Source organism: Condylostylus longicornis, unplaced genomic scaffold (genome assembly GCF_029603195.1).
Source record: "Condylostylus longicornis isolate FDR11 unplaced genomic scaffold, ASM2960319v2 ptg000135l, whole genome shotgun sequence".
NCBI classification, from domain to species: Eukaryota; Metazoa; Arthropoda; class Insecta; order Diptera; family Dolichopodidae; genus Condylostylus; species Condylostylus longicornis.
The window spans coordinates 12,816,377-12,832,821 of NW_026578103.1; the positions used below are offsets into that span (position 1 = coordinate 12,816,377).

General features: G+C 22.5%; 3 protein-coding genes across 4 annotated transcripts in view; 1 reads left to right on the plus strand and 2 right to left on the minus strand.

Annotated features, from left to right (window-relative positions):
• LOC129615189 (uncharacterized) overlaps positions 1–16,445 on the minus strand; it is a 17,391-nt gene continuing 946 nt past the window's right edge. The window contains exons 3-11 of the mRNA XM_055530288.1: positions 16,110–16,313; positions 15,906–16,053; positions 15,565–15,836; positions 14,826–15,481; positions 13,196–13,206; positions 12,771–12,845; positions 11,077–11,348; positions 10,911–11,009; positions 1–1,716 (exon numbers count right to left, since the gene is read on the minus strand). Coding sequence (XP_055386263.1) covers positions 409–1,716; positions 10,911–11,009; positions 11,077–11,348; positions 12,771–12,845; positions 13,196–13,206; positions 14,826–15,481; positions 15,565–15,836; positions 15,906–16,053; positions 16,110–16,313 — 3,045 coding nt within the window. The 3' untranslated portion in view covers positions 1–408. The remainder of the gene's footprint in view (positions 1,717–10,910; positions 11,010–11,076; positions 11,349–12,770; positions 12,846–13,195; positions 13,207–14,825; positions 15,482–15,564; positions 15,837–15,905; positions 16,054–16,109; positions 16,314–16,445) is intronic.
• LOC129615491 (uncharacterized) lies at positions 10,319–13,252 on the minus strand. Of its 2 annotated transcripts, none has more exons than XM_055530744.1 (4): positions 12,784–13,252; positions 11,409–11,559; positions 11,077–11,348; positions 10,319–11,009 (listed from the first exon to the last, which is right to left on the minus strand). In XM_055530744.1, exons 1-4 carry the CDS (start codon positions 12,973–12,975, stop codon positions 10,323–10,325), a joined length of 1,302 nt encoding a protein of 433 aa, XP_055386719.1. In that variant the 5' UTR covers positions 12,976–13,252; the 3' UTR covers positions 10,319–10,322. The 2 variants fall into 2 exon arrangements, with proteins under 2 accessions (XP_055386719.1, XP_055386720.1); XM_055530745.1 differs by having other exon boundaries at positions 12,771–12,824.
• Positions 15,251–16,445, plus strand: part of LOC129615490 (probable cationic amino acid transporter) — a 24,285-nt gene continuing 23,090 nt past the window's right edge. The window contains exon 1 of the mRNA XM_055530743.1: positions 15,251–15,285. The gene's annotated coding sequence lies outside the window, so the exon portion shown is untranslated. The remainder of the gene's footprint in view (positions 15,286–16,445) is intronic.

Below are 16,445 nucleotides of genomic sequence, written 5' to 3' on the forward strand. Positions count from 1 at the left end.
TAAGAAATGCTCCGAATATTAACAACTAAATTGAAATTACATTTAAAAAACTGAAATTACTCAAAAATTGTTTCATGGGTTAAAAAATATTTTATTTTCCAAATTATAATATTTTTCACATGTTACTTTATATTAATAATGACAATATTTTGTAAGCGTATCCTGAAAATGGATAGCATACAGTAATTTTGGATAAAATTACAAAAACAAGAATTTAAATCACATTAAATATAATTAAGAGATGAATTTTTCTTGATAATAATTTTCGTATTATTTTATACTTAAAACACCTGTTTGTTTTCTCATTGTTATATACACATACATATTTCATTATTTTATTAGTCCAAATTTTATTCTGAACAATAGGAAATTTATATGGAAATTTTATTTTTGGAGTATCAAGCTTACTTAATTTAGGATATAATTATCAACTAACTCGGATATCATATCAGTTAATCTTTCTCTATAAATTTTATCTTTGTTAAAGGCAAGTAAGCAAAGCTCTCCCCGTCTATTTTTCAGGAATTCTGCAAATTCTGTGGAATTATTAAGGAAACTTGTAGTGAGATCTGTTGGTAAAATGGTTAAATGAGAAAATAAACAACTTTCAATTAATCCAGCTAGGCGATAATAATCCAAACTTTTCATGAATTCTTCTAATGGAAGAATTCCATTTAAATTCATTTCATGTTGAAATAAATTGTTTTCTAAGAATCCATAATATTTTTTAACAAGTTTTTCCAAATTGTCTTCTCGAAATTTACGGCTTGTTGGAATTGTAAGTACCGTAATAACGTCAAGCATTGGTGGGGCAAATCTCGCCAATTGAAAGTCAACCATTCTACAATCTACAATTTGTTGTTTTTGTGTTATTTGATCTATTTCATAGCGAAACATAACATTATTTGCCCATAAATCTCCATGATTGATAACATTTCGAAATTCTTTTGATATCTTCGCAAACTCAAAAATTTTTTTTAATTGTTTTGGGAATTCATTTTTTATATAATTCCATTTCATAGAATTTTTATATTTTGGTATTGCTTCAAGTATTTCTGTAAGAGTTGCTATCGATTTCATTACATATGCATATCTTGATCCTTTTGTATCAGTTGGATAAGCGTTTTCTGGTAATGAATCATGAAATATATCATTAATTGGCTTTCCAATACGATTTTCAAGAATAAGGGAGGCTGAATGAAAATTTGCAAGCACTTTCATAACTGCAAGTAAATGTTCATAATCTAAAATACCATTACGTTCGGAAGCCATTTGAAATCCTTGATCAGCTAAATTTTCAAAAACTAACATATTATGTTTAGCAAAAAAACATTTTGGAGAAAAATTTCCAAGTGAAACATTAATACTTGTTAATCTTGGAATTATTTGTGTATAAACATGAACTTCCTTTTGAAATACTCCAAGTTCTTCAATATATTCCTTATGGGAAAGTACAGCTTCCGGAACACATTTTAGAAAAAATTTTAACTTGTGTTTTACGACTCCAGTTGATGATGATCGTTCCACAATAACATGTAAAAATTGATGATCACCTAAAAATCCACTTGGTTCATTTCCAATATTTGTTTTCTCATATGTGATTACTCGAATATTATCATCCAAATTATCCATGAAAAATCTTTGACAACATTTTTGTACATCTAATTTAGTTAAAGTTGTACTTTCCAATGGAGTTAGAACTTCCATGATCTTATATTATAATTATATATAAACAGATGCTTTTAGTAGAAAGGATAAAATAACACTGAGTAGATTTGATACCAAAATATTCATTTTTAAGTGATTAGATTTTTGGAAAGCTTAGAAATGTCATGAATATAAAAAAATAAATATAATTTAAGATAATTTGAGATAATATGAAAAGATTTTATACGTTTGTAAAATTCATAAGAGTTTATCTTCGATTTGTAAGCATATGATATAAAATGTTATTTTGTTAATCAAATATTTTATTAGAATGTTGATTTTTTAATAATATAATCTAGAATGTAAATAATTCATGTTCCGAAATTAAAAACATACAATTTATCTTATTTAGTTTTATATATATAGCTATTTAATATAATAATAGACGGACGTTGTGGTGTTGTTTTTAATTGGATTTAAGTTTCACATTGAATTAGTTTTAGAATTTATTAATTACCAAAATTGATTAAAGTTGATTGAATTCCAACACAATTGAGAATGCAATCAGAAAACATTTTTCTTTGACTTTTTCTATTATCATGAAGCGATCCTTGTTTCAACGGATTTTGATTACACTTTAAATTGTTCTGCTATGTCTTTTTAAATAACGTGTTGAAGATAATTAATTCCGAAATTTATTAGATATTCACTTGATTTTTGTTAATCGCATAAAATTCATCACATAGCTATTTCATTTGTTTTAGTACTACTTTTAAATAATTTCAAAAATCACACTTTTATGATCTTTCAATAAACGTTCTAAAAACGTGACAACGTAAAATTTTCGCATGCTGTACACCTATATCTCCTTTTTGTAATTTTTATTTTGATTTTGATAAGAATTGTAAATAGAATTATTATTTGCAACTACCGTTATGTTTTTTTTTAAATTTAGTTTTTTAAATAAAATAAATTTTAATAAATTTTTACTTGAAAGACAGCAGAATCGTGTCAAATAATATCAAAGAAATTATACAGTCATATATTTTATGTGTTCATGTGTGCGTGTATATTCGCTTGGCAGTGTGTTAATCTATGAATATATGTACATAACTTCTTAAGAGTATATAAAAAATTTACAATCTATAAAAAAAAGTTAGGCAACAAAAAAATAAAGCCAATCTAAAATAATTAAATATTGCATATTTATTGGGGCAAACTTTTTGAAATTTTTTCAAATAATAAATTTAGGGTATGCAATTTTATATTTCATTTATATTTTTGACTGAAAATTTATGATTACTGTTTTTCATGTTTTTTGTGAACCTTGGAAAAAATCAAGTAAATTGTAGGATTGTAATCAAATAAATGGAAAAATTCAATTAATGTTCTTGTATTAGTAAGTAATTTATTGATTTTGTAATTAATTTAACAACTGTTTTATTGTTTTCAGAAAATATCATTATAGCTGGTATTATTGTTTTGTTATTTAGTCATAACATTGTGGTTTTAAAGTTAATATACTCGCTGAATGTAATAGATAGAATTTTGTTTAATTTAGAAAAATTATAATAGGGGTTTTTAATTTTAATTTTTTCATATTATTTTCATTTAATGTTCAAAAAATGTAATTTAATCATCTTTAAAGAGAAATTGTATTCTGATACATGAAATATTTAAATAATTTTTATAGATTTATTAAATTTGTTAATTTGTTCAATTTGTTAGTCACGTACACATAATTCTGATTGTAAGTGCATAATATTAAATAACATATAATTGGTAAGCAGATTATGATTTCATAAAACTAACTATGTATTTGAATTTTAGTATATTTTCTTCTCATTAAAAAAAATAATTAAATGAATATTTTTGCAGGCACAATTAAATATTGTATGCTTTTAAGTAATCCAAATAAATAAATAAATAAATAAAAAGCATTTTTTCGCCATAATAAGAGGTAATTTTTTTTTTTGCATAGTTGCTATTTAATTTTAAATATATCATCATAATTTGTTTAACTTTTTAATTTATTGCACACACTTAATAAAAATAAAATTATTATCTTTGATTCTTACATTTTTATTCTGTTTTAAATTATAATATAAATAATAAAATATTTTTTTACCGCAATTATGGTATTAAATTCAAATGGAAACAGGTACGTTTCAATAATTGAAATCTGTATGAAAAAAATTAGTACAAATATTAAGAAGCCATGAAAATTCTATACCGATACCATTTATATAACATAATATTCAAAATTACATAATTATATGTATAGAATGTGAATCTATATGTTTTGATATTATCCAATTATATGGCGTTATATCGCGTTCTTAATTTTATAATTTTACAAATTTCAAAGGTGAAATTAGGTTTTTTACGAATTATCAATTAATTTTAAAATACTGTTTGTTATAGGCGATATACAATTCACTGTCCATAATTTTTATTTTAAATTAAATTTATTTTATTTTATCAAGATCAGCTGTTTTATAAGTACTTATATAATTTTTAGAAATAACTTTTTATAGAAGCATGAGATATAGTAGAATCCGATTTCATTTTAAGTGTGATAACTGCATGTGATTAAGAAATGAAGAACGAGTTATTAAAAAAAGAAATAAATCAAAATATTTTAGAATACTAATTAATTATTTGAAAGCCTTGTTAATTTGTTTAACAACATTTATTATAAATTATAAATTCTAAACTCAATTACCATATAGTACACGTTGCAGAGCAGGAAAATTATAAAGAGGTCCCATAAGAAGCCAGTTACAGGACAAAAACAATTTTTTTTCGTCTTCATCGTTTAATAACTTTTGTAAGAATTAAAATTTGAAATTTTTAAAATTTCCCTATTAAATAATTTAATTTTTTTTACATTAGTTAAAGATATAAATGACAAAATTAAAAAAATTATTGAATTATTAAGAAAAATAGTATACAATATAGTATGAAATATACGTCCACGCAGGTAAAAGACAAATTTTGTCTAGGACTCTAATTTTTGGAGTATATTTTGATTATATTTTTATTAATCTTGTCGAAATGAAATATCCTTGATTAAAACGTAAAAAATACTCTAACTAATATGAAACTAAAAATATGTAAAAGTTATCGTTTTAATCACAAAAAACTTTAAAAACTATTAAAAAAAAATTATTTTTATAATAAATTTTAAAAAAATGTTTGCAATTTTAAAATATTTTAAAACGATATTTATGTCATAAGAGCGAAATAGTGTTCGAAATGAAAAATATTTAAAAATTCTTTCTAGAAACGCAAAACTCTTATAACATAAATGTACGTTTTCTGGGGAATTATTATACTATCTATTCCTAAACCAGCCCATTGGTACAGGAACTCACCCTACATATGAATGAACAAATCTATTTAAAAAATCTAAATAATATACAAATATTAAAAAATAATTATTTGTTAAAAAATAAAATTATTTACACAATATTAAATTAGAATTATTCAATTGTTATAATAAACGAATGTGTATATATATACACAAAAAAAAACATAGTAAAATGATAACAGATATGTCATTATAATCTTTGAGAGAAAAAAAAACCAAAACTAAAAACTAAAAAATGATCACACCTTTTATAGATATTCAAGAGTATACCATAATCTTATCATTTTAAATTAGTTATAAAAAAAAGCTCCTGAAAATTGTTATAAAGTCTGATTTGAAGCTGAGATATTTAATTCAGAAAATTTAAATTAAATAGAAAAATTGATAAATATATCGATAAATAAAATCGATAAATATATTGAATTTAACTTACTTATATACATATATCACTTATATATATGTACATATATATATGAATTGATAAATTGCGCACCTAAACTTTTAATTTAAACTCATTTTAAAAAAAAAATAGTTAAAGTGTATTAAAAAAAAAGGTCAAAATTTATTTTTGTTTTTTATATACTTGCGACCCATTTTGCATATTAACTTTATTTTTTTGAAATACATACATACATATGAACATAAATAAAAATAATATAAACAAACAAATAATCAAAAAATACCCACAAATCCCACAAATATACACAAAAATTTTCATAATCGATCGACGCAAATACAACGATAAATTTTTTATGGGGGTACCGTTTAGTCTACACGATATTAATAATTTCAAAAAAAAAAAAAAAAATAACAAAAAAAAATATTCTAATATTATTTTATCGGCGATACTATCAGTGATCCATCTAGCAATAGCTAGTCAATAAGTTTTTGCATTTTTTTCTCTACTTTTTGATTTTGTTCTTTTTTTTTACATTTTGCGAAATCTTATAAATTTTCCCCTTTTTAGTGATATTCTGTTAGTTTAAGAGATCGCGGTTTGGTTTTTATATTAATTGTGTTCTGTTCTTTTATATTTTTTTTATTTTATTTTTTGGTTTTGTATGCCGCCGTGTCTTTAGTTTACAAATAAAAAAATAAAAAAATAAGAAAAAAAAATTAAAATCAATATTTTTTTTTATTAGGGCTTCCGATATTTGTTTTCAATATCTACTTATATATACAAGCATTATATACAATTATATCATGTATGTATAATCTAGATAATTAATAAAAAGAAAATAAACAGAAAAAAAAACAATTTTTAAAAAATTAAATACACAAAATTGAAATTTTTAATTTTGAAGAACTCAAAACAGTTATTATTGAAAATTATGTTGTTGTGTAAAGATGAATGCTTTAAAATTGTGAAAAGATCACTTAATTATACAAATTTTAAATTAATTAATTATGATATACAAAAAGCATCTGATGATAATGTTGGATTTCTTGGTGAATATTATAAATTAATAGCAGAAATTGAAAATGTAAGAATAAATTGTATATGAATATTATTAATTTATTAATGATATAATAAAAGTGTTATACATGTGCTATATGATATTTATATTTAAATATATATTTTATAATAAATATGCATACGCATACTAAATAGTGTTTTTTCAAATAACAAAATTTTTGTTTGTTTTTCCTTCATTTTATTTGTGTCTCTCATATAGTGTTTTGTTTATATATGAATATAATATGTAGATGAATATGATAAAATTAAAACTATTCTACACAATATAATAAAATTTTGTATATATTTATAGAATTTTATTTTGAATAAATTCCAAAAGCTTATTGTAGCTTTTCGAAATTTAATTTTGATGATTATTCAAAAAAAAAACAAAAAAGAGGAAAATTCTTTATAATAAAATGTTATACATATAGGAATTGCATTTAAAAGTGTATACAAAATAAAACAAGTCTAATGTGTCATTATTACTTAAGAAGTAACAGAGTTTTGGAATGGAAATTGCAAAATGGATTTAGGTCACTTTCAGAATAAATCGTCCTATTTATTAAATCAAACCACTAATTATATAAATAAGATGGAGTATTAAAATTATTTTGTTCAAATTAATAATTATTAATTTAAATAATTAATTATTTGTGTTATTTTTAATAATTATTTGTATTTGTTTAAAAAATAACATCATTTCAAATTTACTTTAAAAAAAAAAACGGATTTTTAAGTATACATATACAAATTAGAGTGATAAAAAACCTTATTGTTTTTTTTTAGGTGTTAACTGAAATTTAATCAATTAAAATTTATTAATTGATAATGTTATACAATAAACTGTTGAAAATAATCATTGGAAATATAAAATTCAACAAGTGAATCTAATTTGCGATATTAATTTACGGTATAAATACCATAATTATCGTTATCTTAAATTTAATTAGCAACTATGCTAGGAAATTTTTTGTTAAGTATCACTACTTTCAAAATTGTAAAGAAAATCTATTTTTAAACCGTCTTGTATAGTCTCTTAACTTTTTTAATTTTTTTTTAAATTCTGCAAAGTATAAGAAGTTTACAAAATATTGTGTTTACGTCATTGGAAAAATTTGAAATTTAAATTGTCAAAATATGCTTGACAACTTGTCTGAAAATTTATAATTACAACTTTGTTATAATTTAGACAGAAAATAAAAAAAATTTAAAAACAATTAAAGTTTATGACTGTATGTATGAAATTAGAACTCAAATGCACTACCAATTTTTAGGAGTGCGTTCTGAAAATGTATAAAAAGAATCATAATTTTATTCAAGCTGATTTTTATAGCGATTTCTTTTTTGATACTTTCTCCTCCCTCTTGAATTAAAAAAAAAAAGTGGCTCCCTGTACACTGTAGACCTTCATATATGTCGCCAACATCTAAAATCAGCCCTGTTTAGACAATATGTATACAAGGGTACGATATAAAAGTGTTATTCATAGAAATCTCAGTTAATATTCAAATAGAAACTAGAAATGTGTATAGCTATGCAAAACGATATTTATACAAAATTAAATATAAATATTTGTTATTTATAAATAAGGAAAGTGGGCACCTATACTGTCAACCTCAAAATTTTCCACACTTGTTGAATTTTGTATTTAATTATTATCTTATCATCAAATTTATAAGTTTATTATTATTAAAATTTTGTTCTCTTTAGTATGTTATTTCAATATTATTGCGACAATCATATAAAATATTTAGTAAGCAAACAATTTCATCTCATATTACTTAGTAATTTCATGCAATTTAATATGATTGGAATTTTAAAATAGAATTTTAGAAAAATATAAATGCAGGGTGTTTTTTTTTTTTGCTGTTTGATTTATTTTTACTTCGGCGTCTTAAATAAAAATTATGCATATTATGCAAATTTGTAATTTTACGGGATTTTATTGGAATAAAAGAAATTACAGTACTTTCTTTGAATTACCTAAGAATTTTTTGATTACCTTTTTGACTACTTTGAAAGCTTAAGTCATTTTAGAATATACATATTATATACATATACATATATTATTAAAATTTCAATTTAATCTTTAAATTTTAATATATTTATTTCAGGATAATGGAAAAATACAAAGTTTGCGATTTTTTATTAAAACAATTCCACAATCAAATTTAGAGCATAAAAAAATTATACAGGAAATCGGAGTATTTAAAAAAGAAATCAAAATTTATGAATTAATTCGGGAATGGAATGATTATTTTTCAATAAGTTTTAGTCCAAAATGTTTATTTTCCAAAACAGAACTGATTGTTTTGGAAGATCTAATAGCCTTAGATTATTATCAAATACCAGAAGATACTGAATATAGTATTACTCACTTAAAAGCAGTTTTAAATGCACTAGCTGGTATGCATGCATCAAGTATAGCATATGAAGTTAAAGAAGGGTTGACTATAGAAAATAAACTTAAAAATGAACTTTTTGAAACTTCAGTTAGTAAAGATATTACTTGGTTTTTAGCCGGTTTAGAAGTAAGTACAAATTTTCTTATTTGATTATTATTTTTTTAACATAATTTTAGAAATTTTTCAAATGTATTGTTTTTTTCATATTTTTATATTTGTTTTGATTTGTAAATTTTTAACATTTTTAAGTTGTAGAAACGTATAAATTAAAATTTTTTCTATTGTATTTTAGGCAGTAAAATGTGCAGCACTGAAACACCCGAAATTCCAAGACGATATTCATCAAAATTTCATATCAAATGAGTTTTTAAAAAAATTAGATCCAGTATGTCAAATGGTCAATGCATCAACAAAGTATAGAAATGTTTTATGTCATCGAGACGTTTGGGGTAGAAATATATTCTTTAAGGAAGATAATAACAACAATAAAAATTCATTAACAAGTATTTTGGTTGATTATCAAACATGCCGATATTGTCCACCTGCGATCGATATTCTATTTTTATTACATTTAAATGTTCGAAAACAATATAGAGAAAAATTTTATATAGAATGTTTGAAATTTTATCATGAAATACTTGAAAAGAATTTATTATTTTTAAAAGTACCCAAAATACATCATATATCTTATGAGGAAATAGTACAAAGTTGTAATGATTTTAAATTATTTGGAGTAGTTTATGATAGTATTGCAGCAACAATTGTTCGTCTTCCAAAAGGTTATTTACCAAATTTGAAAAAAACAGATCCAAAATTGTATTATGAATTTTCAAATGTTAGCCGAAATAAGATTGTATTGAATTTTTTAGAAAATGATTCTAATTTTAAAGAGTATTTATTTCAATGTATTGAAGAAATAATGGAAATTATTTATTAAAAAATTTACAAATCCTATTTTAATAATTATTTATAAAAGTTGTTAAATGTTTTTGTTGTTTTGACTGTTATATATTTTTGTATATAGTAATATTCTTTTTTTTTTTAATAAAATGAAAGTACAATAACTGGAAATAGCTATCTTTTATTTAATGCATTAAAAAAAAAGTTGTATACTAGTATTGAAAGTTTTTTAGTGAGTGCAGTTTAATTAAAGAAGAAGGAATTTATTGTTATATTTTTTAAGAAAATTTGAAATGAAGAGATAAACTCTATTTGATATACCTGAAACTTAATTTTTTTAGAATTTTGATACTTACTAAGCATTCCGATGGCTACATTAAAAATAAGAGTGTAAAAACAACCCTACTTTAGCATTATTAGTCAAAAATTTATTAACACAGCATGTTCGATAAAAATTAAATAAATTTTTTGAAGAAAAAATTAATACTTTTAAAACAAATTCCGCCGTATATGTATAGAATAAAAGAAAACGAAATCTTCAACAATTTTTTGCATCATTTTGCAAATTTTTATTACATTTATATTTTATAAAATTTTCAATTAGATCTTCAACTGTTTCAAACATAATTTTTCGGAATTCATCACTTTCATCTATAAATTTTAAAACACATTCATCTCGATTATTCTTAAGATAAGAATCATATTTGGCAGGATCATTTTTTCGTAAATTAACAAAAAAATAATTATCTGGTGTATTGATAAATGGTAAATAAACTCCTTTGAATACTAATGGTAATAACATTCCCTCATTACATGTAAGTAAAAACTCATCAAAACTTAGAATAGAATCAATTTGAAGATCGAAATTTTTTAACATATTCTTTAAATTATCGTAATAAAATTTTGTACACCAATCAAAATTTTTTTTTCTATCCTCACTATTTTGATTTAATACGAAAAACATCATAAAATCTATAGCTGGAGGGCAATATGTACAATTTTGGAAATCAACAAAAATTGCTTGTTTTGGTATACTATTGGTATTTTCATCATATTTAAAAAGGATATTTCGACTCCATATATCCCGATGACAAAATGTATTTAAATATATTTTTGATGGATTTGCAAAATTTTCAAGAAATTCATAATTGTCTGGATCTGGAGTTATTTCGTTTATATTTTCATTTTGATATTTTGGAATTTTTTTCGCTGCTGCTCGCACTGCCTAAAATGAATACAAAATTTAAGATTAAAAAATTCTTTTTCAATAAATATATATAATAATTTTTTACCATTAGACCAGCACGAAACCAACCAGTCGTATCATTTAAACTTATTTCAAATAAATTAGATTTATATTTTTCTCCAATGCATAATCCAGTTTTCTTTTCAAAAACAATACTGCTACAATGCATTTGTGCCATACATTTTAGTGTTACTTGTAAATGTTGTTCAGTTATTTGTTCATTATCATCAAGGTTACGAAATCCAAAATGAGTTAAATTTTCAAAAACAAGAAGATCAGGTCTTGTATAATAACATTTTGGATGCCAATTACAAGTTGCTAGAACATATAGAAAATTAAATTTTGCAAAAATATTATATTTTAATAAAATATACTTACTGTATTTTTCCATTTCGTTAAATAAATCTGTGTAAAAATTTACTTCTTTTGGAAATATGCAGAGTTCATCAACTAGATTTCTATTCAACTCATTTGTAACCGGAAGAGCTTTTATAAAATACTCAAATAGTTTTCCTTTATGAGCTTTTTTCTACATGTGTATAAAATTTTTTTGAGAATAAAAACAAAAATTATTTTGGTTTAATAAAATCAATAAAAAATTTTTATAATCTTATAATCTCTTTGAGGGGTTGGCGGTGGTGTATTTTTTCTGGGTGCAAGTATGTATACATATGTATTTATTTTATGAACTTAGAAATTTCAAAATGGTTATATTGTTTTAGAAATGTTTGCCATAAATTGTGGAGAAATTTTAAATAAAAAAATAAAACTATTTTGACTTATCTCTGAAATTTTCACAATAGATGTTTGTTTATGGAATAATTACATAAATTTTAAAATAAATTCAAAGAAAACAGAAATGAGTGAAAATAATGAGTGAAAATTTATTGAGATGTATTTTTTATTTTTGTTGTTTATTTTTGCTATTATTTGCACTTTTTGTTGTCGTTTGTCAAAAAATGAAAATTTTTCGCGAATTGAAAAAAAAAAATTGAATATTATTTTTTAAGTTAATTTAAAACTGTTGGGCTTCCAATTGTTCTATCAAATTGCAAATTTAAACTCAAAAAACTGACAAATAGACCTAAAATATATGTATGTATGTGTATAATACGCATTATATTTATATCCATATTTTTACAAAAATGTTTGGAAAAATAAAAATTTTTAAAATTGTCTAAATTATTTTATTGATAAGATTGTCTTTCAGAGATGTTGTAATACAAGCATTTCATACGGCTTTTACTTTTGGACTACAGGAAATAAAAAACAGATATTTTATTTATCGGCTTTCTGTGGGCTGTCTGAACGTAATCTTGATTACATAGGGTAAATATGTCATAATTAATATATGTATATTTTTTATAAAGGACTGATAATATTTCTCAAATTTATTATTTACATATCACAGGTAAGAACATATATTATAATAAAATAGCGTTATCTGTGGTCAAAAATTTGATTTGTTTGACAATTTCATGTACAAAAAATTTTTGTTGTCATCTTTATAAAGTTTATTATTTTTTATTATCTGTAGTGGATGAACTTGTTAATTGTTATATTTGATAATTTTTTCGCTTCTACAGTTAGGATTATATTTAAAAATAATTATTGACAATTACACAAGAGGCCAGGTATAGTTGCATTGAAATTTTAAAACACAAAATATTTAGTTGTTCTTATTGCTGATGTGTACATATGACACACACTTATATATTGTTGTATTTTATCAAAACTCACCATAAATACTAACTTTTTTAATAGATATTCTTAAATTATAATATTCACCAAGATAACCTCTAACATCATTTGAAGCTGGAACAATTTCAAATTGAAAATTTTTTAAATTCAAATTAATTTTATTATCATCTGAAGTAACTGTTTTAATTATTTGTAAACATTCGGTTTTATTAATTAATTCTTTATAATCGAGTATATTTGCCATATTATGTTTGTTTTTTTTTAATTTTCAATTAAATTATTAAATCATATAAATTTTCATATGTATAGGTATGGACTTTTTAATAAATACTTTCTCTATATAAGCGTTATAGAATATCTTCAACCGAATGAATTAAAGTAGAGTATAAAACTGATTTAAATTTTTGAAGAAAATACACCTCGTGGCGACATTGATCAAGTTAATCTCTCGGATCGTTATAAACACAACAATAAACTGTTGATAATTTTTGTATTTTACATTTTTTTCCCTAATAAATTAAACAAATTAAATTATACTTATGTATATAAATATATATTATATTTTATAGTTGTGCTAATAGACATTAAATGCTTTAATTTTATAATTTAAATTTTATTATATGTATATAACATTTAAGTATATGTGTATTTACTGAGTACATAAATGGTTTTATATGGATCTATATTTATTTTAGTTCAGACATATTTCTTTGTGTATCATTCATATTATAAAGAATGAATGTACTAAAAAGAAGAAAAATATATTAGTAGCAACATCATCTTCAATATTATTTAAAATTATCTATATGCATATATCACAAACAAATGTACAAATATAATACAGTAATGCAAATGTGTAATGATGTTGTATAGACATTTGAATTTAGCATTAGAAAATACTGTAATGATAATAGTGTTGACAACATGTTATTAAAATGATTATCTTGCAAGTGATATTAAGTTAAATAAATGGAAAATTTTTTTTATCAAAAAATTTATCAAAATTATAAAATGTTGACGTTGCTAAATTTATTGTTAACTTTAATTTTCAATTTTCTTCCACTTAAAATTGATTTGTTTTTGCCCATCAACTTAATTCAGATGCAAGAAATCATTATTGAGAAATCATTATACATACTTTTGTAAAAATTTACAAGGTTTATTGAAATTGACAATATTGAAAATAAATTTTATAAACTTACCGAAAATTTATTTAAATATTTGTTGAACAGTTGAATTAATGTTATTTTCACATAAAGCGAAACTGTCAAAAAATTTTGATATACTATAAGTAAATTTATTTGTTTTTGGCAACACTACTCGTTTCGTTTTGTTAAGATTTCAATCTTGTAAATGTAAGTCTAGCGAAATTTCAATAAGAATATTATCTATAAAGAAACAATTGTGATATACGAGTATGAAAATAAATTTAGTCTGATTTAATAATAAAAATTATGTCAGAATATTCATGTGTACATATATATGTATGTATGTATATGTGTATATATAATTTTATGTACAATGTCAATTATAATATGAACCTCAATTTTCAGTTTAGGGTTGCATTTTGAATTTTCAATAGGTTATAGCATCTGTTATATTTTATATAACTGCAGGTTCTGCAGGTATAATTTTACAATATAATTTTCGTATTTTACATATAAATGTTATGTACATATAGTTATGTACATAACTATATGTAAAAAAAGATTCATTATTCAAGTTCTCTGCAAGTTTATTAAATATTTGACTTTTCTATTATATACTTTTAGAAATGTAAACGCATTATTGTGTTACAAAGAATAATGTTAATTGAAAAACATTTGGTGTTTAGATTAACAAAATATACAAAAATATATCTAATAAATATGTGTTCATACCTATGTTTGGAAGAAGTACTTATGCAGTAGAGTAACTTAGTGAGGAATTTTAACAGAATTTGAGGAATACAATAATACGTTTAGAAAAACAAGTAAGGAAAAATTATCGCGAAAAACAAAAATAAATGTAAATGTAAAAAAGTTTTTCTAACACATTGGAATAATTTGAGCATACAGAAACTTAACGTAATGCATAGTTCACCCAATATAAAGCTATTTTCCATTAATGTCCTTCCAAATGTAGTGGATTAACTCTTCATGAACTTCAAACAGTACATTTTTATAATATTCATGTTCTTTCATTAGATTGAGCAACATTTCATCACGATTAACTGTCATATAATAACTGAATTTATCTTGTTGATTTTGTTTCATATTATCGGCCCATCCTTCAGGTAATTTTGTTAAAGGAAAACACATTGCACACAATATTAAAACAACTAATTTCATTTCTTGACAACTATCACAAAATTCTTTCCATGTGATCACATTTTTATCCGATATATTATTTTTAGAAATTTTATCTTGTAAATTATTAAAATAAAATAATAATAATTCTTCTAATATATTTTCACGTTCCTTTGTATTTGTGTTCATATAGATAAAGAAAAGGACATCCATCGCTGGTGGAATATATCTAGTTAATTGAAAATCAACAAAGGTACAGCCTATAGGTAAACCATTTTTATCATATTTAAATAATAAATTCTTGTCCCATGAATCACGATGACAGAAAACATTACGATATTTTTTTGAAATTTTAACTTTTTCTTCAGCCTTCAATAAATAATTTATTAGTTCGGATTGGAAAAATTCTTGATAGTTTTTGTTTTGATATTTTGGATGGATTTTTGCAATTGCTACTATTCCCTAAAAAAAGTAATAAACAAAAATTATATTAATTTTAAATTTGAATATATTTAACAGTACTATCAAGCAAAATAGGAGATTACCTTTAAACCAGCGGCATACCAAGTATTATTAATGTTAACTTGAATTTCATGTAGATATTTTTCATATTTTTCACCAATATTTACTCCTGTGTTGTACTCATAAATCATACCACTTACATGTAATGTTGCTTGACTTTTTAACGTTACTTTAAAATGTTCCATTGTCAACATTTCATTTTTTTTGAGATTGTAATAATTTTTTGTTGTTAAATCTTCGAATACCATCATATCAGGTCGGGTGTAAACACAATTGGCAAAACATTTTTCATCACCTAAATAATTTTTTAGTGAAATAAATGTTGATTTTAAAACTGTAATTATAAATATTAAATTCGGCTTACAATATGGTTCCAATTCCTTTAAAATTTTTGTATAAATTCCAATTTCTTTTTCAAAGAAACCTTTTTCTTCAATTTCTTTTTTATGAAGAGGATTTGTTACCGGTACAACTTTTAAAAAGAAATTTTCCGTCTGTGATTCATTGTTGTTCTGTTGAAATTATAAATATTATTATTTTTGACTAATAAAAATTTTAGTAAATTTACAATAGAATAGCATATTTTTAAGCCATAGTATTCCCCCATAAATCCTACAACTTCACCAACTTTTTGTTTAACTTCATAATTATGAATTAAAATTGTTTTCTGTGCTGAGATTTTTAAGAAATTCGATATAATTTTATAACATTCAGAATCGGAAATTATTTTTGACATTGCTACAATTTGACCAGCTAGAGAGTTAAATTCGAACTAAGATATTTTTTATTATTTTTAATTTTTTAGAAATTTTATAAGATTTTGTTGTGCACGAGTGACGTAGAAATGTGCAAAATTTGTGAAAGATAAGAATTTTAAAAAGCTTTGAAAAACCCGTATAACAAT

Bases quoted from the DNA above. Each gene is read 5' to 3' on its own strand.
- LOC129615491 (XM_055530744.1), bottom strand. From the start codon at position 12,975: ATGGCAAATATACTCGATTATAAAGAATTAATTAATAAAACCGAATGT. The intron at 11,560-12,783 runs GTTAGTATTTAT...ATACACATGTAG, and splicing joins TAAGAATATCTATTAAAAAA to AAAAAAGCTCATAAAGGAAA. The intron at 11,010-11,076 runs GTAAAAAATTAT...TATTCATTTTAG, and splicing joins GGTTTCGTGCTGGTCTAATG to GCAGTGCGAGCAGCAGCGAA.